Genomic DNA, 26,832 nt, shown 5'->3' on the forward strand with positions numbered 1-26,832 from the left:
CCTTACAGGCCTCTCTCCTTTCAGGATCATACCTTCATCACAATGATGTCCCAGCTCTATTCCTAGTGTTTATCCTCTCTCAGGTGGCCTCCATTTCACTGTGAAAGTGCTTTTCTTATGATTCCACATGATAAACCAAGTGATGAGCTTTTAGCACCTTGATTTCAGTGTGATCAACAAGACTCTCTCTGTGATTACAATTTTTTTAAAGTTGAGTGCTAGGCATTGCTAGAAGACTCGGGCACAAGTTGATGAGTCATAATCCAAAACTCTATATAAACAAATGATTCATATAATATGGGTATACTATTTTGATTTCTTCCCATATTTGAAAAATAAGAATTTATATTTTGTAATTTGTATTATTATTATACTGAATGGTAAATTCTGTATTTATTTTCTGAAGCCTAATAAATAATAGATATGAACACCATAGTTAATAACTTCTTTTCAAATTTGGTTGCAATATTTTGTGGTACAAGAGCTCCAGAAGAATGGTCTCCATCTGTTGTACTGTATATTCACCTGCTGTGGGTGCTCAAAATCTTTCATCTGTGGATATGAGACCTATATTTGATGTTGCTGATTTTTATTAACATGCCAAATTAATCATGGGTTGTCATATCATACTTGTGATATATGTTCACTGAGAAACCATTCCATATGAATATGACAAGATGTGAGGGAAAGTATTATTGAGCAAAGAGCATGTACTTTAGAATCAGAGGATTTTTTAAAAATCTAACACTTTAAGCTGTGCAATCTTATTTAGATTATTTAACCTCCTTGAGGCTCAGTTTGCTCAACTAAAAGATACCTCAACAAAGCTATTATAAGGACAAAATAAAAGGAAATAATTACTGTAGAGCACTTAGTATGATGTCTTTAATAATCAGTTAAAAATAAAAGTTATTAATAATTAAAAGTAAAGCACTCAAACTGCTAAAGGTCAAGGACAATGGCAAAATCTTAGGTCTCTGGTTGGAGAACAATGTTAAGAATTTTCCCTATGTCTAAAAATAACATCCATCACTTATAAATAATGTTGTCACATCAGAGTATGTTGATTTTCTTTTTAAATTAGGCTTCCTATTGTGTAAAGAGTTACATCTAAATTTGGCTTGGCATTTAATGCCATTCAAAAAGTAGCTCTTGAACCTGAAAATAATTCTCTAAAGTTTCCAGTTTAAGTTCTGGAAAAATTCTGATCTCAAAACTTCATGGTAATGGTTACCTTATACTTCCTAGAACGTATGTTTTTCCTTACAAAACAGAGAAGTCATAACAAAAAAAAAAATCTTGAATTTCTAAGAAAAAGATTAAGTACTCTAGTCTTTGAGGGAAACATGAATTATGAAATGTGTGGTTTGAAAAGGTTTTTTTTTTAATACATAAGTGGGTATCTTAAAAGCATTATAAAAATGTCATGTGATGTGAAACTGGCTGGCAATTGAAGATAGTTAATGGAATGTGCAACTTGGAAAATGTTAAGTGGTTTCATGACCCCAGTGAACATTTTTCAGGATAGTTCTGCTACTAATGAAAAAACATTACAAGTGGTCCCCACCCACCCCCATAGACACATTGATAGCAATAGAAAAAGTTGTCCATGTATAGTCTAATATTTGATGATTCAATCATGCATATTCTAGGAAGGCAATTTTCTGGAATTATCTATTTTGTTTTCCTTGTTAAAGAAGAGCAGTGTTGACCCTAAACCTGAGCATCAAAATTTCCATTTGTAGTGTTTACAAAAACACAAACTTGTGTCACTCACTTTGTCAGCAATTATAGGTCATATGAAAGAATTATTAAGAGCTGATTATATTTTATGAAAACTGATTAACCAAACTCCTGTGGATTTCTTAAACTGTACTGTGGTAAAATATATTATTGTAGCAATTCCTCCATCAAATGAATTTGATGTTAACATATTGAATTTGTGATCCTGTTAGTCATAATTCCAAGATTAGAAGGCAATTTTAAAAACTGTGGAAATTCTCACATTCTATCACTGTTAATTAGCCTTTCTTGTCCTGCAGAAAGACTTTCATTAAAGATTATCATAGTAGATTTAACATCTCTACAAACTGCATTTGGGGAATTATTTCAACATTCTTTATGGTTTGCAGTTATTTTTCTTTTCATTTTAGCATCATAAAGGGGTCATCTTACATTGTCATGTGCAAATGTATACAAAATATACTTCTAGCTGAACAGAAAATTATATTTGATTAACATCAGAAAAAAGCTTCCATTTAAAATATTTCTTGTCCCCAGGAGTACCTTCCATTCTTTCATTTCACTCTTGAAAAAATTTCCCATAGTGGTTAGGAAAATGAGTGTTGGAGTCACACACAAGGAATATGCATTCAACTTTAAATATATTCTAGTATATTTCTGTGCCACAATTTTTTATTTATAAAATTAAAAAGTAATAATAGATTTAATAATAAGCATAGATTTGTAATGAAAATTAAACAAGTTAACTGTTTAAGAGATTATACTGTACATAGTAAATTTATAAAAGTTTTGTTAAATTATGGGGCTGGGGATGTTGCTCAAGTGGTAGAGAGCTCACCTGGCATGCGCAAGGCGATGTGTTTGAACCTAAGCACCACATACAAATAAAGATGTTGTGTCCGCTGAAAACTAGACAATAAATATTAAAAAATTCTCTCTCTCTCTTTCTCTCTCCCCCCCCTCTCTCTCTCTCTCTCTCTCTCTCTCCTCTCTCTCTCTCTCTCAAAAAGTTTTGTTAAATTAAATAAATAAATTGAATTGGAATATTTCACTTCCTTCCATCAGCCTTTCCAATTAGTCTTTACTTGTACTTTTTTTATTTCTCTTGAATAACTCAACAGCTTTGCACTATTTTATTTACTGTCTGAGTCAAAGTTAGTAATGGTCTTTGTTAAATATATATGACTCATTCATTAGCTGTGGCTATAAGATTTGGGGAATTAAAATCAAACAGTATAATGTATACAAGCCAAACATTCTACCTAAGTTTTGTAGTACTATCATGCTGAACTGTTTGTTTCCATGAATATAAGATCTGATAACAAAATATCTGGTTTTTTAATGAAATGCAGTGATAGTCAAGACATTTTCTATATTCATAATCAGAATACTATCTCACTGACAAAAGTTTTTTCACAAGCAATGCAATTACTACTGACAAGTCAGAAAAGTATGAAAAGCCTCAAGAAATATACTAATTTTATTTTGTTTTAATTTGAAAGAATATAATTCAGCTTTAGATTTGCTAGCTCATTAAACATTATAATTGCTATAAATCAGATGCAAGGAAAATGGAGGGAGAATTCATGATGAAAAGGGAAAAGATCAAGCCACCATAAATGCCACATTACAAAAAAATAAGAGCCTCAGACAAACTGACTTATGCATTCAGCATATGTAAAGCTGGTCAAAAACCAGGTTTTGAATAGCTCTCTATTTCATCTATGTACTCTACCAATGCTACAATATTCCCTGGTGAACATTTATGATTCCAGTTATGCACCAAATCCAGCTATTTAAATATTTTCTTAAGACTAACAAAAATGTATTTCCTCTTATAAGGAAAGGGACACTCTCCTTTGATCTACTTTATCCATATGATAAGTTGATCTATGATTTCATGGTTCACATACTACTTTAATTAGTTGAATAGTTGGCTTTTATTGGCAGGAACCATTGTGCAATAAAAGATACAAATGTAGCACTTGCCCATGTGTTTAAAAGTAAACTCTCAAATTCACTACCTGTATCAAGGATTCTAATTAGTGACATCTGAATGTTTGATGTATTTAAAGATTTCAATGGAGAAATGGAAATAATTTTCTGAATGACTCTAGTTTTAGTCATTTCTTTTCTCAGAAAATTGCTTTTTTTGGGGGGAGGGGGTACTGAAGACTGAACCTAGGGGTACTCAACCTCTGAGCCACATCCCCAGCCCTTTTTATATTTTATTTAGAGACAGGGTCTTGCTGAGTTGCTAAGTGCTTTGCTAAATTGCTGAGGCTGGCTTTAAACTTGCAATCCCCTGCCTCAGCCTCTCAAACTGCTGGTATTACAGGAGTGCACCACCACACCTGGCTCAGAATTTTTTTTTTAAATCCCCCGAATGAGTAATGAATATCTTCTTGAAGATGAGATATTTCATGAAGAAGCATAAAAGCTCAATCATAAAAAATATTTTCTTTAAACTTTTCTGAGGCCAGCACAATATTTATCAAAAACAAGGTTGAAAAGTTCCTATTTGTACCTTATGCATAGTAATACTACATATGCAATGTAACTTACCACTATACAGCTTATCTTAACTTTTTAATTTTTTTTCACTTTTATAATGCATGTCAAATTGCAATTGAAGCCTCAGGCAGTAAGGACAATCAAAGCTATCAGATACTTAAAAGACTTATGAAATAAAAGATCCTCGAGCAAAAAGAGACCACTATGTAGGCACCCATTATTCTCTATGGAGATTCTAACTTGGTTAAAAATGAAAAAAAAATCAGTAATTGGTAAGAAATTAGTAAATTATATGGCATTTGATTTAGTAGAATACAATCAGTATTAAGTACATGACTAAACAAAATATTACTGATAGAGCATCTTCTTATTGATGGAGGACATATGTTACATAACAATGTTTAATTCCATCTGACTTCTAAATAATTATACCAGTTATAAGCTATGTCATACTAGTAGGCCAAATTTTGGGACCTTAATTTATATTCCATAAAATTGTATAAGGCTCAGGGTGTAGCTCAATGGCACAGTACTTGCCCAGGAAGTGTCAAGCCCTGAAGCTGTGAAAAATAAATAAATAAAAAGAAAAATATATTATGTACTTTTCTTCAAAACTTTTAAAGACTCAGAGTTTTTGTTTGTTTGTTTGTTTTAACATCAAGGAGTCAATAAAACTGATGCTGAACGTATGAGAGGCATCTTGGGTAAAAATGTAGAAAGTATTATTATGGTTCACCTCATATTCTATTTCTTCACCAGTTTTCTTGAGGAAAACTCAGAGGTGCCAGACATGAGAATCTGAATATGAAATTTGACAAAAAAAAATTCAGGTTGAATGATTTAAAACTTGTGATAATTTGGATAGATACTATGTTATATTTTACCTTTATGAAATTATTTCTTCCCACAGTACACCTAAAAATAAATATTAAAAATAGTTCTATAAATCTACCAAAGAGCATAAACTATGTGAAATACTGTAGGATATGATAATTGTAAAACACATGGTTTTTGTGAATTTTAGAAGCACACATGAAATAATAAACACATTTGATTCTCTTTCCACTTTAATATTGTAGATCCCTATTTATGTATAAAAATTTCTGAATTTATTTCCCTTGTAACACACAATAGGGTTTTTAAATTATTTTAGTTAGAGATGGACATAATACTTTATTTTATTATTTTTTTAATGTAGTGCTGAGGATCAAACCCAGTGCCTCACATATGCTAGGCAAGTGCTCTACCTCTGAGCCAAAACACCAGCCCCAAACAATGATATTTGAAAATAACTGGATAGAAAACAATTTATGGCTAGTCATCTGGCACCCAAGCTATTAGATTCAGGACTTTTACCATATTAACATAACAACAGTAAATTAACCAGACACAGAATATTGAATGCCATAGAATTTTTAGATATTGGTCTCCTTACATTAGTTTTTAAAAGTACCCTTATAGCCTTTATTAGGAAAACAAATTTAAATGTATTTATTAGTCACATTTGGGGCTATCTTGATTGAAATGGGTGAAATTAGTCTCTTTAAAACTACCTCATAATTTGATGTTAAAAATAAAAGCTCAAATGCATTTCTCCTAATTTATTTTACTGAGATTTCACTAATATTTGCCTAATTAACATAAAACAAATTGTGCTTTATTATACTAAGACTTAAATTTGCCATACTATAAAACATTTCTCAATTTGTTTCAATCCATTATACTAGAACTCTCCTAAACATTGGTAAAAGAGACAATCATTTAATAGATATTTTGAAAGGAAAAATTGTAACTGATCAAACAAATAAACTAACTATACTATTATTATCAAACCATCTGCCTCAGCTTCCTGAGTCACTGGGATTACAGGTGTGTACCACCACACCCAACTATGTCTGTACCTATTTACAGCTTCCTGAGAGACTATAGTTGCAAAAAAATTAAGAACAAAAACAAAAACAAAAAAAAACACTTTTGTTGGTACTATAGTTCTATCTCTCACTTTAGTTCTAACTCTCACTTTATTGCAATTTGTCCACCTCATCCATAACTCAGAGCAACTTTGTCTCAGGCTACTGTCTGTCCTTGGGACCCATTCATTTCTCCTAAAAAGTATTTACTACTTGTCTAAAATTGCATACACCTTCCTATGTCCTTTTCCCCTATGAAGAGAGTATTTAAGGCATAACTATCTGGTCCTTCTTCGAGTTTTCATATTTTTGTAGGGCTCCTATGTACATATGTATGTTAATACACTTCCATGCTATTTCTTCTGATGAACTATTACCGGTCTCTTCCAGCTGATTCAAATATTGAAACTTCAGAGGGAAAGTATGAACTTTCTTACATAAGGAATAGGGAGGAAATATCAAAAGTAATGTCTCATTCATACCTGTGGTTGAGGATGAGTCCAGATTTCAACAGTTGTTGGCTCTTTCATGGGGGTGCGAGATCTTACAACCTCCTTCATTGGCTTTAGAAAGAGGGGGGAAATAAGTACTTTTAAGTTTTATGATAAAAGTTAAAAAATGCATTTCACAAAAGCATTACACATAGATAATATTCTGCTTGAGTAAATTATCATTTTCTAGACATCACATTTTATTTATTCAACAAACAGGTAATTGAGGGTTAAAATGTGCCAGGTACAGCTCTAGATACTAAAAATAAAAGGAGTATAAAAAAGAAATGAAATACTTTTCTTATGAAAGTTATGTACTAGTGTTACATTTTAGTTTTCAATTAAGCATATGCAAAGTTGTGGAAGACAATTTAAAATACTTAAATAAATCAAATTAAGGTATAGAGAATTTTAGTCCAATTCTTTTACAATGTAATGGACTTAAGAGCTATATTTATGAATGCACCATTGTCTCATCCTAAAATCTATCCTGTGTGTGCAACAATAGAAATTTACATTGTGTATATAAGGGTATTTAATATAGTAATAAAAACCAAGAATTTATCAATGAATCCACAGATGCTAATGTATCAACCCAGAACAATGATAAGCCTCTTGAAAAGATGATGCCTGTAACACATTTAATTTTTTTCCCTCAGGATATAGAATATTTTCTTTTTAATATACTGAAGGAATATAATACATAATTTTTCTCCATGAGATTTTGGGATATGTGGGAATAGATTTGGTAAGAAGTTACTTGATCCATAAAGAGGAGATATTTTTCAAAGAAGCTGAGGAATTCTGATTCAGTGACTGCTGGATGTTTTGGTGCTAATATAACAAAGTAGAGTAGTTGTGTCAAAGACCTTATGTTACACTCTAATGATTTTGTACTGCTGTTTAGAGCACTAAAAATTGAAGTGATGCAGCTATTACTTGACAGGGTTTCAAGTGCTATATGTATTACTATGACAGTTTATTTTATTTCTTTATTTTTATTACCAGTGCATGCCCATCATGTCAAAATAAGAAGAAAACATCAAATTTGGAATATCACAACTTCAAAGCAATTGGGCAGAAATTATTCTCTTACCAATTTAAATGACAAGTCATGTTTATTATGCAATGACACTGTAACAGTGAAAAAATGATACTATACAAATTGACATTAGCAAACTAAGCACTCATTGCAATATCACAACTCACAGAAAAGCAATAGTCACAAAAATTAGAAAGTTAAAATGTAATATCTCATCACACCAGAACTTCTTCACAAAAATAAAATAGCAATAAAAATTAGGCTGTGACCAAAGTTAAATTCTGAAAGGCCCAATTGTTGTCCAAACAAAGAAAGCCAGTTCTGATGGAGAGTTAATTAAATCATGTATGCTTACAGTAGCTGAAGAAAGGTGTTCAGAGAATATAAACTTTAAATTAGCCTTTTGGCAAATATAGTGACTCAAAAAGTTGAGAACATCAATCACAACTACAATTGCGGCTATAAAAAATAAGGGCAAATGATTTAGAATAAGTTTCATTGTCTCTTCATGAGTTAAAATATTTTACCAACAATGAATAGTTGCTCTTTATGTGAAGAAGCAATACCAAATTTGATGCAACTAAATAATTAGCATCTATGGATGGTTTGCATGGAGAAGAATAGACGAGAACATTTTCAAAGTAGTTGAGAAAACACAAAATTCAATAATAACTGAAGGGGGTGTACTAAAAATTTTATGACTGATAGTTTTTAAAACATGTGTGGGGCAAAAAGAAGTTTAGTTTAACAAAACAAATTTGTGAAAATATGAGTTCTTCAAGTCTATGGTTACTTGTTGCATTATACATCAACATATTTTGTGGGAAGTATTTTACCCTATCTTGTATTATTGAATCTATAGGGTCAAGAGTGAATTTTATTCACTCTGTGAACCAAATCACTGTCAGGTGTATTAACTTATCAAAATGATAAATTGAATATCCTGACTTGTCCTCCCAAATAAGTGCCAGATTGCTTAACATTAACAAAATTGTATGGGGATATTTCGAGCTCAAGTCCAAGATAGTGATTTTATTAAATGAAAAGAAGCAACCTCAACTATTATTACCAAACATTGAATCACTTCAGAAAATAAATTTTGTACATACTTAATATCTTTTAATAAATCAGTTTACAAATCACAAGGTAAAAGAGTGCTTATATGTGAAACTTACAATTCAGTAAAATCATTTTGACAAGTTCTCCATATCACAAGTCATATCAAGTTACTTTATATATGTCAAGGCTGTCAAAAGTTAAAGAAATATATATATATATATATCTCAATCCCAATACAAATTTGATATAAGTTGTGACAAAATAAAATTTAAGAGATTTACCTGGCTTTTAATTGGAAATTACTAATTTTCAATGTAATGATATGCTAAGTGGCAAAGCCAAAAAAAATAATCTAATATAATTTTTCAAATAGCTTTTAAGAGATATATACATTTATACTAAACTAAAATCACATACTCCTGGATTGATATTATAATTTGAGAGTTCCCTTCTTTGTAAGAAGATATTTTCAGAGATGAGATACAGAATTTCATTAATTTCCATAATAGACCTGTATTCCATCAAAATTATACTTTATTGCAATTATTATTTTATTTTAATTAATAAAAATTTTGTGAAAATTAACTTTCTCTCTTTAAAAATATCTCTGGCCCTTTAAAGGGAAATATTTCTGACCTCTGAACTAGGCAAGAAGGGAATAAATAGCAGTAACTGTCACTAATGGATAATTCTTAAAATAAGTAAAGTCTGATAGACTTTGGATGCAGTGGATAAAACATATGGCGACCTCTTTGGCAAAGTGAGCAAGCAACATGGTCTAAGGCACAGAGAACCAATAGGTATCCCAGAGAACAGAAATGCCAAAAGAGATGCAGCAGAATGGGGGACAAATGTATACAAAAATGAATTAAGCTCATACTCTAGATGGACTTGCAAAATTAACTGTTTATACTGATACAGGAAGCAAAGTAGAAAAACTCAAATATGCTTGAGTAGCATGTATTAGGCTATAGAGGTTACTCATCAGAACTGTGCTCAGAACTTTCATTTAACTTTTTTTTAATGAAACAAGTCTTTTTGAGTTGTCTTTTGTATGCACATTTTAAGCACTTGACTTAAACATTTTTTGTTAATCGTGAGCATTCTATGTCTATCTGGTCTGTCCTCTGTCAAATACATAATGCTTGTATTTTGATGTCTATTGTATTAATCACGGATGGCATTTTAGGTGGATATAATGAAAAATTTGCTTCAATATTCAGAATAATATTAGAAAAAATATTGAAATTTATTTTGTATACAATAGCAACTTAATGGTAAAATCACATCCCATTCATACTAATGTTCTTCCCATCTCTCCTCCCCTCCCACCATTGCCTCATATTTCTAAGAATAAAAACCAGGGAATTGTCTCATACAATGCTTCCAATATAAAGAACTTCTGAGGATTCACTATAATGCAAGTGAGAAAAATTGTAATTTAGGAAATCTTATTGTTCAAATACATTTATGTTTAACTGTTTTAAGATAATGAAATGCAGTTGATCAGTGACACCTGAGAAATGAAATGCAGATACACATTTCAGTTTCTTCATATGTACCATGTACTGAATGAGACTGCATCTTCCCTTTTATGGAATTAGGTGTCAAGCTGTCAGGAAAAGAGTAAAATGCTTTATAATAATCACAGTCTTTGTAGATTTAAGCTCATTTTAATCCAGTTCATATTAAGATGATACTCAGTGCCAAAAAGTGCAAAGTGCCTCATACCAATGATCTTACAGAATTTTGAAAAGTGTCAGGGGCATTATTGCTAATAATAAAAATAACATTTCAAAGAGGAAGATAGATAGATATTGGATTGCATTATTATTTCCAAGTTAGAGATTACTAGTTCATAGTTTAGACATTGGAAGGGAATTTGATGTTGTTTAAAATTGCATTAACTCTTGTAAGCACGGATACATTGTCTCACCAGTGATGCCCTGATGGCCTAAAAAATAGATATAAGTGAAAGGAAAGGTGTCCATTTATATTACTTTACCTTTAAGGATCTTCTAGTTTCAAAATATAAAAATTGTTTATAATGTGTTTGAATTTTATTTGTGGAGAATGTGGGAAGACAATGGTTCATAAAGTGTACTGATTGAGAGAAAATGCCCAAATTCTATGAAATCTCCCTCTTTTTTTCTAAAGCAAGAAGTAAGAAAATTTTAAGGCAAATTTCCATTTATGGGGATGTAAATGTTTAGCTCAAAATATATACAGTGATATAGCATTTGTGATAAATTGGTGAAAAACATAGTTAGCTGCCAAAGGATTTAGTCTTTCAGGAAAATAGTAAGAGATTGCTAAGGGTGACCTAAAAGAGTAAAATGCATTTACCAAAATAAAATTACCTTGCAAAAAGCTTATGAAAGCACTATAATCCAGTCAAACTTCCTAAATCTGGCAGGTCCTTCTAGTTCTTCTCAATTGTTTTCCTGACAATGACTCACAGAATCTGAGCCTTAGTGACATGATTCATGAACTGCATTCCTCAATCTGACTAATCTCAAAGATACTGGGCCAGATATACCCAGATTAATTTTGTAATCATTTTAAGAAGAAATGTGGGATGCAAAATTTCTTTTCTTACTTGGAAATTTTATTGCCACTCAAATCTAATGGTAAGAAAATCATTGTCAGAATAAAGATCATGATGCTTTTGATTGCAGTCTCAACATTACATTATTGTTTCAAAAACTATCAAGAAGAGAATTCACAGAAGCCTCAATGTATTCAGCAATTATATTTCTTTCTCAAATGTGGCAGGTTTTCCAGTAGAATGTAAGTCTGATACCATTTTCTAGGTAATCATATACATCCCAGAAATCTCAGGTTTTTACAAAGATGTGACATTTTAAAATTATCACAGCCATCACTATATTTTAGATACCAAAAACCATAAGTGAGTTTAACTGATAGATTATTGCTATTTTATTGCCATATAGTTGACATATTGACATGATAGAGAAAATAAATCTTCTCAAACCTGCATATAAGACATTTTCTGGAGAATCCTGTGGAATATCAAGCATGGTGATACATACTACATTAGTAAGATTTTTGTCACTGTGACCAAAATACCTGCCCATAATAACTTAAGATAGGAAAAGATTATTTGCCTCATAGTTTCAGAGGATCAGTCCATGGTGGACTGAGTTGATACCTCTTGGTCTAAGGGGAAACAGAACTTCATGGTGGAATGGAGTGGTGGAGAAGTGCTTTTCCACTCATGGCTGGCTAGGAACTAGAGAAAAGGAAGGGGCCATAGGGAAGATAAATCCTTATTGGTCACACACTCAGCAACCCGCCTCTTCCAGCCCCAACCAGTCTGCCCACAGTTCCCTCCCAATCTATCTATTTAAACTACTGTGGACTGATTTGATTACAGTTCTCACAATACAATAATTTTACCTCTGAATATCCCTGTATTAACAGGAATTTGTGGGAGGACACCTCACATCCAAATGACAGAATTAACTAAAGGCATGTAAGTATGTGGATTGTGTTTCTAAATGATTAAATTTTAAAATTTTTAATTTTTAAAAAATAAGTTATACATTACAGCAAAATGCTCTTAAATTCATTATAAATGATAACATTTATAGAAAATTTCCCTCATTCTCATTTACTTTCATACATGGTACTTACTATGGAAATAATATCCATCAAAAGTATGCCCAAAATTACAAATGCAATGTATAACTTGTTTACCGTTGTACATGACACATAGATTTGAATGATTTCCATTAAAAGCCTCAATACAATATCAAATTTTATTTTATAAAAAAACTACAAGGCATGTTTTCTTTCTTTTTTTTCAATTTATTTTTAGTCATAGATGGGCACAATACTTTATTATTTTACTTGGTGCTGAGGTTTGAACCCCAGTGTCTCACACATGCTAGGCAAGTGCTCTACATCTGAGCTACAGCCCTAGCCCACATGTTTTCTAATTGCAGTGAATATACTCCAATAATTTTCTTAAAAAAGAAGAAATCTTCATTAGTTACTACTCTGCTTAATGTTTCTTAAAGTCTTCTTGGCAATATCTAAGAAGAAAAAGATAGGTATTTTAAAAAGTTTAAAATCTATTCAACAATATGGTACAACAAAGGAATATGTAGGGCCTTTGTATACCTCATCTGACTCTTCAGTCTACAAGTTTTATGAAATTCTTGAGTTACTTAAGATGACTCTCAATTTCATAATCTTTGAAATGGATATAATAGTATAAGCCTTATGTAATTACTGTGTGAAACTAAGCTACAACAAAATGTTTGGCACTTTATGATTATCTTCTTGACTTTCAGTATTAGGGCTATATCTTCCATAACAACATGAAGCAGAAGCAATCTGGATTCATGAAGCATGTGTTGCCCCCCTCAGTCTCTCCTAAATTAAACTATCACATGAATAGAATAGAAAGGCCCTGAGTAGTTTTTCCTATGAAGGATAATGGCCCCACAATCTTCTGTTCTTACTCACAAATAAGCCTTAATTCTCCTCAGTTAGATACTATGAAGCAAATCAAAATTTTTGAGATTAGAAATTCAAGTATTTTATATTTGTGTTTTTGTATATCTAAAAAATGAAAATTCACTGTCGCTTCAATAAATAGCCCAGTAATGTGATAGGTGAAGAAGTATAGAATGAATAGAAAAGGTAAACATTTAATTTTTTAAAAATATTTATTTTTAAGTTGTAGTTGGACACAATATCTTTATTTGTTTATTTTTATGTGGTGCTGGGGATCGAACCCAGTGCCTCACATATGCTAGGCGAGCACTCTACTGCTAAGCCACAATCCCAGCCCGATATTATATTTTATACTTTTTCCAATTATTATATAACTTTTAGTTAAGGCAGAACTCTTTTGATTATAAATTTATCATTTTAAAAATTTCATTTACAATTGACACATAATAAATGTGCACATTTGTGGAATAAAGGGTGATATTTAAGCACATATATAATTAATCTTAATAAATCAGGATTTATGATTAGCATATCTTCTACCTCAAAATTTATCATTGTTTTCTGTCTTGAAATATATAGTTCTCAGGTAAAAATAAGGCATTTTGTAAATTTAGTTGACATTCCAAAGAAAAAGTTGTATTATAAACTTGAGAATTTCCTCAAAACTTCAGAATTTGGCAACCAATAGGAATCAAATTCTTGGAAGCTTATAATAAAAATAAATTTAAGTTCAAATTGATCGTTGAAAGCTTAAATGTATTAGCTAGATAATTATTTTTAAAACAACAAGTAAATTTACTTAAAATATCAATGAGGGCTGGGGATGTGGCTCAGTGGTAGAGTACTTGTCTAGCATGTGCAAGGCATTGGTTCAATTCTCAGCACCACATATAAATAAGTAAATAAAATTATGGTCCATGAACAACAAATAAAAATATTTGAGAAAAAAAAATCAATGAAAGGTTTGGGTGGAGCCACATAAGAGAGATAGTGGAATGAATACATTTAAAATTAGAGCTTGATACTTGGTATGTGGCTTAACATTGCAAGTGTCCTTAAGTCTCCTAAAATTACTGTATAATTGAAGAAATATGACAGCTTTAAACATTCATATTAAGCTACAAAGAGTAACATGTTCCAATATAGACTCATAAACCAAAATATTACCATGGTTTTGAGTTACATGGCCAGACAAGAAAATACACATTTTCTAACATTTCTGTCCACAGGGCAATTGACACACATTCATCAGAATTAAAGGGACATGTAAAACTATATTTATCAGCATTCTGGCATTGACAGGGCATTGTGAATCTGAAACACCTATGTCCTATGATTAATCATTCTTTATTGTTTCTGTAGTTTTTTTGGTGTGTGGGGGGGTTGTTGTTGCTTTATCTTTCTTGGAAATTATTGTCAAAAGACCTGGATTTCTAGCCAGGCATGGTGGCCAACTTCTGTAATTCCAGGGCCTTAGGAGGCTGAGGCAGAAGAGCAAGTTCAAAGCCAGCCTCAGCAACTTAAGGAGGTCCTAAAGCAACTCAGTGAGATCCTGTCTCCAAATAAAATATAAAAAAGGGCTGGGAATGTGGCTCACTGGTTAAACACCTCTGGGTTTAATCCTTATTATAAAAAAAAAAGACATGGATTTCTAAACATAAAGTACAACTTGATACCCTGGATGGAATGATTTCTCGATGATTTAAACCAGGTTAATATAAAAACTACAATTTAAGACTTTTGTTTTTCTTGGATAACTGCCATCATCAAAACTACCACGATGAAGTCTTAAGGAAAATAAAATCGAATTATTCTATGGTCTTGTCCAATGATAAATAATTGAGGTGAAAGATATGCTAATCATAAATCCTGATTTATCAAGATTCATTATATGTGTTTAAATATCACCCTTTATTCCACAAATGTGCACATTTATTATGTGTCAATTGTAAAATTAATATTTTCCAGAATGATCTGAGTCCCTCTGAAGTGGTTTGGCATCACAAGAAAGTATTTATCTTCCTACTGAATGTAGTTAGACTCAAGGGAAATGTAGGAAATGAGAGGAATAATTTGGGAGGAATATATTCACTTATCCATAAGGATTCCAATAGTTCTGCCAAAAGCTATTTTGAAATTGTCTTCAAGGTTAAGAAATCACCAGGTGGAAAAAATCAACAAGCATGGAGTACTTAATTAGATCTTCTATCTTAGTCATCAAGTGTGTGTGTGTGTGTGTATGTGTGTGTGTGTGTGAGAGTGTGTGTGTGTGTGTGTTTGTATGTATGAAGAGAAGGGTAAATGTTACAGAAGAGGAATGAATTAACACTTAGAAAGCTCTGAGGTTTAACAAAACCTGACATGAGATTTGCCAGATGGTTTGGTATCGGATTGTAAAACTTGAAACTAATCTTCATTTAAGAGTTTTAATGGTTGTATCCCTCTTATAAAGCCTCCTGCTCTTCTGCTAGGGTGATTCTGAAAAATTATAGATCAGGCTTTAAAGAACAGCTTCTATGAACAGAGTTTCCTTAAACCTCAGCTAAACTGAGCAAGAAGATTACATGTTATTATGATATAGCACAGCGGGATTTTCCCCTAGCAAACATAATGATGTGAAAAAGGATAAAGCTATCATTCTGTGCAAAGAGGTCATCCATAGAAGCATAGAAGAACAATGCTTTTCACACAGATTATCCAGACATGTTGAAATTTTCACATTGCAAAAGCTCTTTCTTAATGTTTCTATAAAGAGCTCTGATTCTGATAAGCCTTTAGATCTAGATAGCAAGATACAATGTTTATATCTCTATGAGGTAGCCTGCCTAGGGCACCTGGGAGACACTGTCACTGACATTACTGGAAAAGTATATAATTTTTATTTCTCAGGTGATTTATATTTATTTCCAGCTCATGAATTTTATTTCAAGTGGAAAACACTTTCCCATTTTTTATTGTTTACTAAAGTTTAAAAATAAACTTCTTATTAGCACATGGATGAACACAAATAACAGCAAGAAACCATGATTCTGTGTATATTTTCTTTTTCTATTTTTTAAAATTATTTTGTTTATTTTTATGTGGTGCTGAGGATCGAACCCAGTGCCTCACATGTGCTAGTCAAACACTCTGCCACTGAGCCACAACCCCAGCCCTATGTATATTTTCATATTTACATAATCCTGCTAAAACCCAATCGAGACATATGCCATAAAAATGAAACTGTATTAAATGTATGGGCTTCAAATATTCAGTAGAAGAATGTTGAGTTATGAGTAGATGAGTTAAATCCATTAGTTTACTTAATATCAGATCATTAGAACTTCTCTATTTTAAACAGCAAAGCTTTTCAAATATATCAGTAAATTATGCTTCATACCTTAAAAGAATAATTTGTTTGCTTTTTCATTAGATTATTTCTTACTTACACCTTTCTGAGAGTGACTTAACATTACTACGCAATGTAGACACAAATACTTCAAACTAATGGCATTAATACTTTTAAAGAACTAGACCCAAACAAAGATAAATGCACACGCCCACAAATGGGTCAAGCACCTGAACAGACACTTCTCAGAGGAGGATATACAATCAATCAACAAGTACATGAAAAAATGCTCACCATCTCTAGCAGTCAGAGAAATGCAAATCAAAACCACCCTAAGATACCATCTCACTCCAGTAAGATTGGCAGCTGCTATGAAGTCAAACAACAACAAGTGCTGGCGAGGATGTGGAGAAAAGGGTACACTTGTACACTGCTGGTGGGACTGCAAATTGGTGCGGCCAATTTGGAAAGCAGTATGGAGATTCCTGGGAAAGATGGGAATGGAACCACCATTTGACCCTGCTATTGCCCTTCTCAGACTATTCCCTGAAGACCTTAAAAGAGCATGCTACAGGGATACTGCCACATCGATGTTCACAGCAGCACAATTCACAATAGCTAGACTGTGGAACCAACCCAGATGCCCTTCAATAGATGAATGGATAAAAAAAAATGTGGCATTTATACACCATGGAGTATTACGCAGCACTAAAAAATGACAAAATCATGGAGTTTGCAGGGAAATGGATGGCACTAGAGCAGATTATGCTTAGTGAAGCTAGCCAATCCCTAAAAAACAAATACCAAATGTCTTCTTTGATATAATGAGAGCAACTATGAACAGAGTAGGGAGGAAGAGCAGGAAGAAAAGATTAACTTTAAACAGAGACATGAGATGGGAGGGGAAAGGGAGATAAAAGGGAAATTGCATGGAAATGAAGGGAGACCCTCATTGCTATACAAAATTACATATTAGAGGTTGTGAGGGGAATGGGAAAATAAACAAGGAGAGAAATGAATTACAGTAGATGGGGTAGAGAGAGAAGATGTGAGGGAAGGGGAGGGGGGATTGTAGGGGATAGGAAAGGTAGCAGAATACAACAGTCACTAATATGGCAGTATGTAAAAATGTGGATGTATAACCGACGTGATTCTGCAATCTGCATTTGGGGTAAAATTGGGAGTTCATAAACCACTTCAATCTAATGTATGAAATATGATATGTCAAGAGCTTTGTAATGTTGTGAACAACCAATAAAAAAATAAAAAAAAACAAGTAATATAAACTTCATTTATTTTATTTTTAATGTAATTAGTTTATCATTGTTGTTACCCTAAATTCCTAAAAATATAGTATGTAAGAGTACCTCACTAATGTCTTGAATGGTTAATAATTCTTTAAAGGTGGCTATTAATGCATTAAAACATGTTTAAAAGTATGAGTCAGAAATAACTGTTATATATTTACCAAGATTTTATATAATGTTAGAGCATGGGTAAGGTTAGTGGTAGACTGTTTCTCAAAATGTTTTTTTTTTTTTTCCAGTAGTAACTGAAAGAAGTCAAGAGTGAAATCAACTGATTTATATTTATAGAGATATTCATTAATATTATTTCTTAAAATAACTTTAATTTATTGGTTGACATCAATAAACCAATAAAGAACTGACTTAAGATGATTCCTACAGTTAAAAACTATTAGACAAAAATACTGGTAAATCTGACTTATTTGTAGAAACCTGAAGAATATGCATTATGATCATACTAAAGCTCTTTTTTTTTAAAAGAGAGAGTGAGAGAGGAGAGAGAGAGAGAGAGAGAGAGAGAGAGAGAGAGAGAGAGAGAGAGAGAGAGAGAGAGAATTTTTTTTAATATTTTTATTTTTTAGTTCTCGGCGGACACAACATCTTTGTTGGTATGTGGTGCTGAGGATCGAACCCGGGACGCACGCATGCCAGGCGAGCACGCTACCGCTTGAGCCACATCCCCAGCCCCCATACCAAAGCTCTTGTGTAATAATATTTCTAATTCCTAAGAGATCTTTCTAGGAATATATTTTTAATTTCAAGAGGTCCTTATAGAAATTTCAAATGAAATGCCAAGAAAATATTTTGACTTGAATTGGTCTACCATCTACTTCAATAGCTAAGAATTTGTGCAAATAATATAAGAAGGAATACAGAATAAATCTAGTAAGTAAGATAGGAAAATATTAATTATATGTACTAGAAAGAGAAATTTCACTGTCTATGAAAAAATATAGGTAAAAATGACTTGTGGCCTATGTAACTGCACTCCAACCGTGATCAATTTTCTATTTAATTTAGGAGAGTAGCTAGGGAAAAGGACAATATTTTAAGGCTAACAAGAAAATTGAATCCATGTTAGTTTAATTAAAGCAAATTTACCTTGACCAAAACAAAAAGAATCACAAACAAATATGAAAATGGATTTATAAATTGGGAGTTAATTTATACAACAATAGTAAAATTAGCACTGGTTATTGTTTAGGATATTAGAAATATTTGACAATTACACTAAAATAAAAATTTAAAACATGAGAAAAATACTGAGAATGATTAGGTCTTTCTACTAGAAGTGCTAAACTTGAAAAACTAGATTAAAAGTGCTTTGGTATAATTTATACCATCTTTTATAATAGGCAGTCTATAAGGACTGGTTAACATGGTGAAAAAGTAAAGGTGATTTGTCTATATTTCCGAGAAAGTAAACAATTTATATATCAGTAGCTTATTATCATTTTTTTATATTAGTATTTTCCTATCAAATGTAATGAAGAAATATTTACACTAGACTCACTGAGATTTTATTTAAAAAATGCAAACTAACTATATACCACCTACAAAGGAAGAATATTGAGATCGATGAGTAAGTTATATTGAAATCGTTTTGAAGTCAAGGGAGAATATAATTGCCTGGCAGTATTGACTGCTATGGTGATTGGAGAAATAAATGAAATTAATAGCAAATGTTTCAAGTTATTATTTTGTAAACTGCCAATTTCACCCTAAGCCTGACATGAGTAAATAATATGCTGAACAGGGGTTTTCTAAGGACATAAGGAAATAAAAAGTCTTTAATTCAGAACCTACAGATTATATACTAAATTTTAAGTATCTAATCAATTTAGTTTCTTACTTGTAATAAGTATTTTTAATCAATAGTTTAAGTACATAGGTCACAATAAAAGTAGAATTTGTGAACACAGACTTTGAAGTCAGACAGATCTGAATTCAAATGCCATTTGTGAAAACTAATATATTGTAAAACCTTGTACAAGTTAGGTTACATACTTGGACCTCAGTTTACTTACCCTTAATAAAGAAAATGGATTTATAGGAGTTCTGTATACATAACAATTAGAATAGTATGTGCCTTTATCCCTAGTATTTAACAAATAGTAATATTTATTTCAAATTAGTCAAAAGCAAAAGTAATAACTTTGATCGACAATCATTTGGGAGCAAGAGTGTTTATTTTAGCTTCTTGGACATTCCTAGTTAATTAATTCCTAGGAGTACCAACATGTATGGGTGGTTGATTTGTCAGAGATTAACCACCTGATGTAAAGACTGTAGTTTTAGGGGAAACAGGGACTTTATTTATTTTTATTTTTCTCTTATTTTTAAATATTTTCTACAGTATTGGACATTGAACCCAGGTTCTTATTCTTACTGGGCAAGTACACTACAATTAAGGTATATCGCTATCTCTTTTTATTTTTTTTATTTTTGAGACAGGATTTTCCTAAATTGCCCAGTCTTCCTTCAAAGTTGCAATTTTCTTGCCAGAACCTCCCAAGTGGTTGGGATTACAGGCACGCAATATTATGCACAATGGAATAATGTTTTTTTTAAATTATTCAAGTAACATCACCTGAGCACCTATTATGTGCCAAATTTATTCGTAGGATGTACAGTAAAAGGTGATAGTTATCTGATTTTGGGTCGCATTATATACATATATTTAATGTACTTCTGTTTAATTTCATAGTCTCAAAGATCTAGAAACAATGAGAAGTTAATAAATCCCTCTATCTATGTTCATTGTGATATTCAGTATCTTATAGACAAAAGCCAAAACAAGAAGTATTAAGAATAAGAGATGAAGATAAATAAGTAGCTTGGGAAGATGACTATACTTAAAAAGTACAACAGACAAAAAAAAAAACATGATATAAAACTTTAAATGATATTATTAAGTGATATACTAAGATTAAAGTGAGAAGATAATATGTTTAATAATATATACTTTTTGAAATATTTGATATAAAAATGAAGTAATATCTACTAATTAAATAAGGTGTATTTTTAGATCAAGAACTTCATCAAAAGAGGAATTTGCTTCAGACTTACACAGAGCCAATATTCAGACAATGTTTAACTACTGTTATCTCAGTATCTGTATGATATTTGCATAGATAATAAATGCAATTTTACTGTTACATTTAAATTATAAATGTCACTGCTCCCCAGTACCATTGTGATAGAAACTTAAAACAAATCACATTTCTGCCAAGTACTAAGATGATTTAATGTATAAACACTGCTTTTAACAATGACTAAAGGTTTTAGCATTTGACTCATGTAAATAAATTAAAATTTACTTATAGTTTTGTGTCAAATTGACTATAGTAAATTATATTCTAAGTATACATAATCATGATAAAAGTCACACAAATCTGTGATTGCACTGAAGACACTTATGAATGCAAAAACATATTCAATTTCTTCCCCTGAAGTCATGAAACAAAAGCTTTTGGATTCATCTTGAGATTACTTTTACGTATAAATCTAATAAACATCTATGTTTAAATAAGTTGAAAGAGCAGAAACTTGCAAAAATATTTACACTAACTTTTTTGACATTAGAAAATAGTTTTCTTTTTAAAAATTTTATCTTATTGGTTCTTCTAAGTTATACGTGACGGTAGAATCCATTGTGATAAAATCATACAAGCATAGGATATATATTTATTTTAATCAGGATCCCTTTCTAATGGGTGGCCACCATGGTGGTAACTTTAACAATTTTAGAGTCTCAGAAGTTCTTTAAGTCTCACTCCATCCATTGTCTCCCTTGGCAAAATATAAAAAATTAATGAAATAAATAGGAAAATTAATAGACAATAAACTTCTCCTATACAATCTCCTTTACATATTTTAATGATGTAATTTTCTTCTAAACATGATAGTAAGTCCTTCTATGGCTGTTCCAGATTTACAATCCTTTTAATAAACTTTTTGGGCTTTTTCTCACTCAGTAGATCTCCAAGATATTTCCTTTCTTATATCCAATATATCTTCTTAGGCTTTGGTTTTGTCAGGGTTTTCTTTAGTGAATAATAGTTTAATTTGATTAATCTATCCTCAAATGTCAATGCCTTATTATGCTAATTCATCCCTGATAAATTTGCAGTTGTGCAGGAAAAAGTATTGAGTAACTATAATAATGAGAAATGTAGAGGCTGGGCAGACTGTTAAGGGAAGAGCCTAGAAAAGAAAGAATTTGGAAAAAGAGCTACTTATAGTCATGTCTCATCATTTCCCCAATCACTTCATTCAAAGTTCCTAGTTTCAGCTTTCTTGACATCTCCAGTTTAGATTACAGGAATGACTACTCTCTTCAGTGGGTAAATATAGTAAATCATTCCCTGGAAGGAGGTGATAATTGTTTCAACTATATACTTGGCCCCCCTATGCTCTTTAAGAACATTTTGTTATCAGTTCTTATATAAGTTCCATTACACAAGGCAGTTCATCCCAAAGTCCTTACCTTTAGATTCCTATGTTTTACTGAGTATAAAAACCAATACATGGGCCGGGGTTCTGGCTCAGTGGTAGAACACTTATCTAGCATGCGTGCGGCACCAAGTTCAATCTCTGGCACCACATTAAAAAAAATAAAAGAAAATAAAGGTATTTTTTAAAAAATCAATACAGAGGATCTAGAGGTTTATTATAACACAGAAAAGAACAAATATCATTATGTTTATATTCAGGATTAGCTAAGGTTTAGAGCAAATAATAGTCTTTTGATCCTTCATCATAGACAAGAAACGATTCATTTATGGTGTTTAACAAAGAACTGATGATGTTCTGAATCAAGTTTTCAGATGTCTCTGATTTTCTTTCTCTGCTAATCTGAAAGCCTGGACATACTGACTACTTTGCAACATCTATTGTTTCAACAGTACTGGCAGATAAGATAAACAATACAAAAAAATGTAATGATTTTACTGAGATTCATACATTACCTTGGGGCTTGTTTCATTATTTGCTCAGATTTTGTAAGTTTTCTGTTATCAATTTAAAATCATTTCATTCAAAACCCAACCCTTTATAGTAGACAGAATAATTTCCCCTTTAAAATAAAGTCCACATCCTAACCCACCAAGTTGTAATTATGTTAAATGATACAGCAAAGGGGACTTAATAGCTATGACTAAATTAAGTTTCTTGAGGTGGGAAGATTATATTTGCATTGCCAGTATAGATGCATTGTAGTAAAAAGGGTCCTTGCAAAGGAAATAATGAAAGAGAGTGAGAGAATATGTGAAGAGAGAAACAAAGGTCAGATTGATGTATCCATGATCCAAGGAATTCTGGCAGACTCTAAAAGCTGGGTAAGTCAAGAAGAAAGTTTTACCCGTAGTGTCTCCAGAAGGAATGCAGCCTTCTGATGCCTTGATTTCAGCTTCATAGGACCCATTTTTTCAACTTTTGATCTCAAGAAATATAAAAGAACATTTCTTGTTTGAAGTCATTAGGTTTTCAATATATGTTACAGCAGCAACAGAAAACAAATGCACTTATGAAAAGTTTACTTAAACTCAAAACACTGATATTTTGAAACCACTGATATGTAGTTTAACAGATTAGACACAAAAGCATTGAGGGGGGGACCAGGAATTGAAATAAGGGGCACTTGCCAACTGAGCCACATTTACAGCCTTATTTTCTGTCAACTCAGTGACAGGGTCTCACTGATTTGCTTAGCATCCCAATTTTGCTGAGGCTGGCTTTGAATTTGCAGTTGTGTCTCAGTCTCCTGAGCCACTGGGTTTACGGGTGTGCATCTGCACCAGGCTGACACAGAAAAATTTAAATGAAAAACACAGCCTTGAAATCACTGGCTACCAATAAATGAAAATATGTCAGGATCTAAGAAGACTTAGGAGCTTTTGCAGTATCTACATCTTCACCAAAGCTCAAAAATGTATAAAACATTTACAAGACCAGTGAATTGTGTGGAACAAAAAAGACAATGATATTCCAGATGAACACTCTTACACTTATTTATTCTGTAATTGTTTATTGAATAACTACTACATGGCATACAGTGTTCAACATTCTTAGAATACATCTATGAAGAAAGCCATAAAAACTCTGCACTCATAGAGTTTATATCCTATAAGAGATGTAAAAGGTAATTAACAAAACTATAAACTAAATACAAGGAGTTCATATATATAGTGGTGATACAGTGACCAGTATTGCAGGAAAATCTTCAGATAAACAATGAGGATAGAAAATTCTGAAGTTAGGTGGCTGTTTTACAAAGTGATGAAGGAATGCTTATTGTTGATGAGCTAATAATATTAATCAGTGTTTTAGTTGGCTTTTTTTGCTCCTGCAATGAAAAGACCTTACAAGAAAATTTTTGGAGGAAGAAAAGATGATTTGGGTCTTACAGCTTCAGAATCAGTACATGCATGGCCAATGCTCTGTCCCCAAAGTGTAGCAGAACATCATGACAGAGGACTGTGGTAGAGGAAAGTAGTTCAGGACATGGCCACCAGTAAGCAGAAGGAGACAGCTCCCCTCACCACAGAGAAAATATAAACTGCAAAGACATGTCCTTTTCCTCCTCCAGCCACACCCTACCTACCTACAGTTACAACTCAGTTTACCCATATAAGTGGATTATTTCACTGATTGGGTTAAAGTTCCAATAACCTAATCATTTCACCTCTAAACTTCTTTACATTGTCTTACACATGAGCTTTCGGGTGCCACCTCATATATACACCATAAGCAGCAGAGATCTGAAGGAAGCTAAAGAATCTCAGGCAGTTAGAACTGAAAAAAAAATGTTTCTGACATGTTACCATGTTTGGTGTGGCTGGTGTGTCTACTGGCAATGCTACATCAAAATGATTAAGGACAATAGATACATATAAGATCAGAGAAGACACACGAGGCCTGATGGAGTATATATGGTCATTCCGACCATTACATTAATATTTACTCTGAAAGCATTTACTGGAAATTTTTTAGTAAAGTCATAACATGATTTAAATTGAATTTTTAAAGGACTTCTGTAGCTGTCATGTAAATACATTGCAGGAAGGACAATTGCCAATGGGGAGACACCTGTTAGGAAACTACTTTAATAAACTTGGAGAGAGATGGTGGTGGTTCACACAAGAGTAGTAGGAGTGGAGGTAGTCACAAGTGGCTATTAAAGTCCATGGGACCTGTGGAAAAATTTGATGTGTTTTGAGCAGAAACAGTAGGCAAGAATGACCCAAAGTTTTTCCAAGAGAAACTGGGATTTTAAAGAATTTGAATAGGTTGTGAAGTAGGAAATCTGGAATTGAGTCTTGGGCATGTTACAGTAATAGTGCCTATAAGACATCTAAGTGTAATCTCTGGAGTTTGAGGATAAGTATGAGATGGGGATAAACATTTGGGGTCAAGTATATATAATCTACATAGTTCATAGTTTCATGTAACTATATACCATATATAAAACCATGAAATTATGAGATCACTAAGAGCTTAAAACTTGTGCTGGTGTTGTGGCTCAGCAGTAGAGTGCTTGCCTAGCACATATGAGGTCCTGGGTTCGATCCTCAGCACCACATAAAAATAATTAAATAAAATAAAGGTATTGTGTCCAACTACAACTAAAAATAAATAAATAAATTAATTAATACATCTTTTTTTTTACATAGCTTGAAACTAGATAGAAAAGTGATTTGAGAATTGAACCTTGGGACACTGTAATGTTTAGAGGAAGATTCATTAAATAGAATGAGTATAAATGGCTTTGAGGTTAAAGCAACAAGAGAGAGTGAGCTCCAGGGAACCAACTGAATAAAGTTTATTCTAGTATTAGTAATCTACTGATTCAGCTGTTGCAGGTAGCTTAAGTTAGAATTGAAGATTTATAACTGGATAGTATAACAGAGTGTCGAACTTGATGATAGTTGCTTTGGTGAAGTGGTAGGGAGAAGTCCTGATTAGAGGGAGTAAAAGATACTTTTGCGACAGCATCCCCAAACATTTTTCAGATTCCTACATTTGTATTATATCTAATTTCATTTTTGGTTAGGTCAAAAGGATGCAAGTGTGGACTCAATTTTTAGCATTTCCGGTTTCATTAAGCACTTTATAAACAAAGTAATAATCATTTCCCTGATGAAGAAATGTTTCCTATACCAAAGCCTTTCCATTGAAATTGAACATTTTTATTTCACTATCTTTATTTCTCTGTATCACTCCAGTATTTGAGCAATTGAAACACACATCTTTATTAGCCTCAAGTCCATATGGTCAGTGGTAACATGATTTTTATATTCATTTTTAAAAATTCAAATGGGATAAGATTTTCATGTTTGTTATACATAGTGATGGATATATAAAATTACACAAAGGGAAAGAAAAAAATGCTTCTGAAATAGAATAGGATAGCTTTATATATTTTGCCTTCTAGAGAATTCAATTACATATTTTATAGCTTTATATCCTCTATAAATGTCATATTATAACTAGTAACGTTCACTTACTTTAAATTGTCCACAATGTCTTCTTTTCATGTACAAAGTCAAATGGAAATTAAAATGATAATTCAGATAATTTAAGATCAAAATAGGCATCTTTTACTTATTTTGATTACAAATTTCAGGAAATGTGATCATTTGGCATGGATTAGTGAAATTGTTTCATTTTTCTGCCTTTTTTTGCACATAGAATTATATGAGAGGTATTATTTATTAGAAAGCTAGTTGTCTCGAAGAATTAACCATATAAACTAATGGATTAACATATATGCTGGAGAAAAGCATAAAGTTATTCTTTAAAAACATTTTATCTGAATCCATGTTTTATAAATAATAATTATTTTAATGGCAGTGAATAATGCCCCTGCTCATGTTCTATGTCACTGAACTTGATTTGAAACAAAAATATTTTTCATTATAACTTTTATTTTTAATAATAATATATTTTGTTT

General features: G+C 31.9%; 1 protein-coding gene across 4 annotated transcripts in view; it reads right to left on the reverse strand.

Annotated features, from left to right (window-relative positions):
- Nucleotides 1-26,832, reverse strand: part of PCDH11X (protocadherin 11 X-linked) — a gene marked incomplete at its 3' end in the record, with an annotated part of 715,967 nt that overhangs the window by 370,967 nt on the left and 318,168 nt on the right. For all 4 annotated transcript variants that reach the window (XM_081277634.1, XM_081277633.1, XM_081277635.1 and 1 more), the window contains one exon: nucleotides 6,650-6,730. In XM_081277634.1, coding sequence (XP_081133760.1) covers nucleotides 6,650-6,730 — 81 coding nt within the window. The remainder of the gene's footprint in view (nucleotides 1-6,649; nucleotides 6,731-26,832) is intronic.

This window comes from Spermophilus citellus, assembly GCF_964194105.1.
Source record: "Spermophilus citellus genome assembly, chromosome: X".
Lineage (NCBI taxonomy): Eukaryota > Metazoa > Chordata > Mammalia > Rodentia > Sciuridae > Spermophilus > Spermophilus citellus.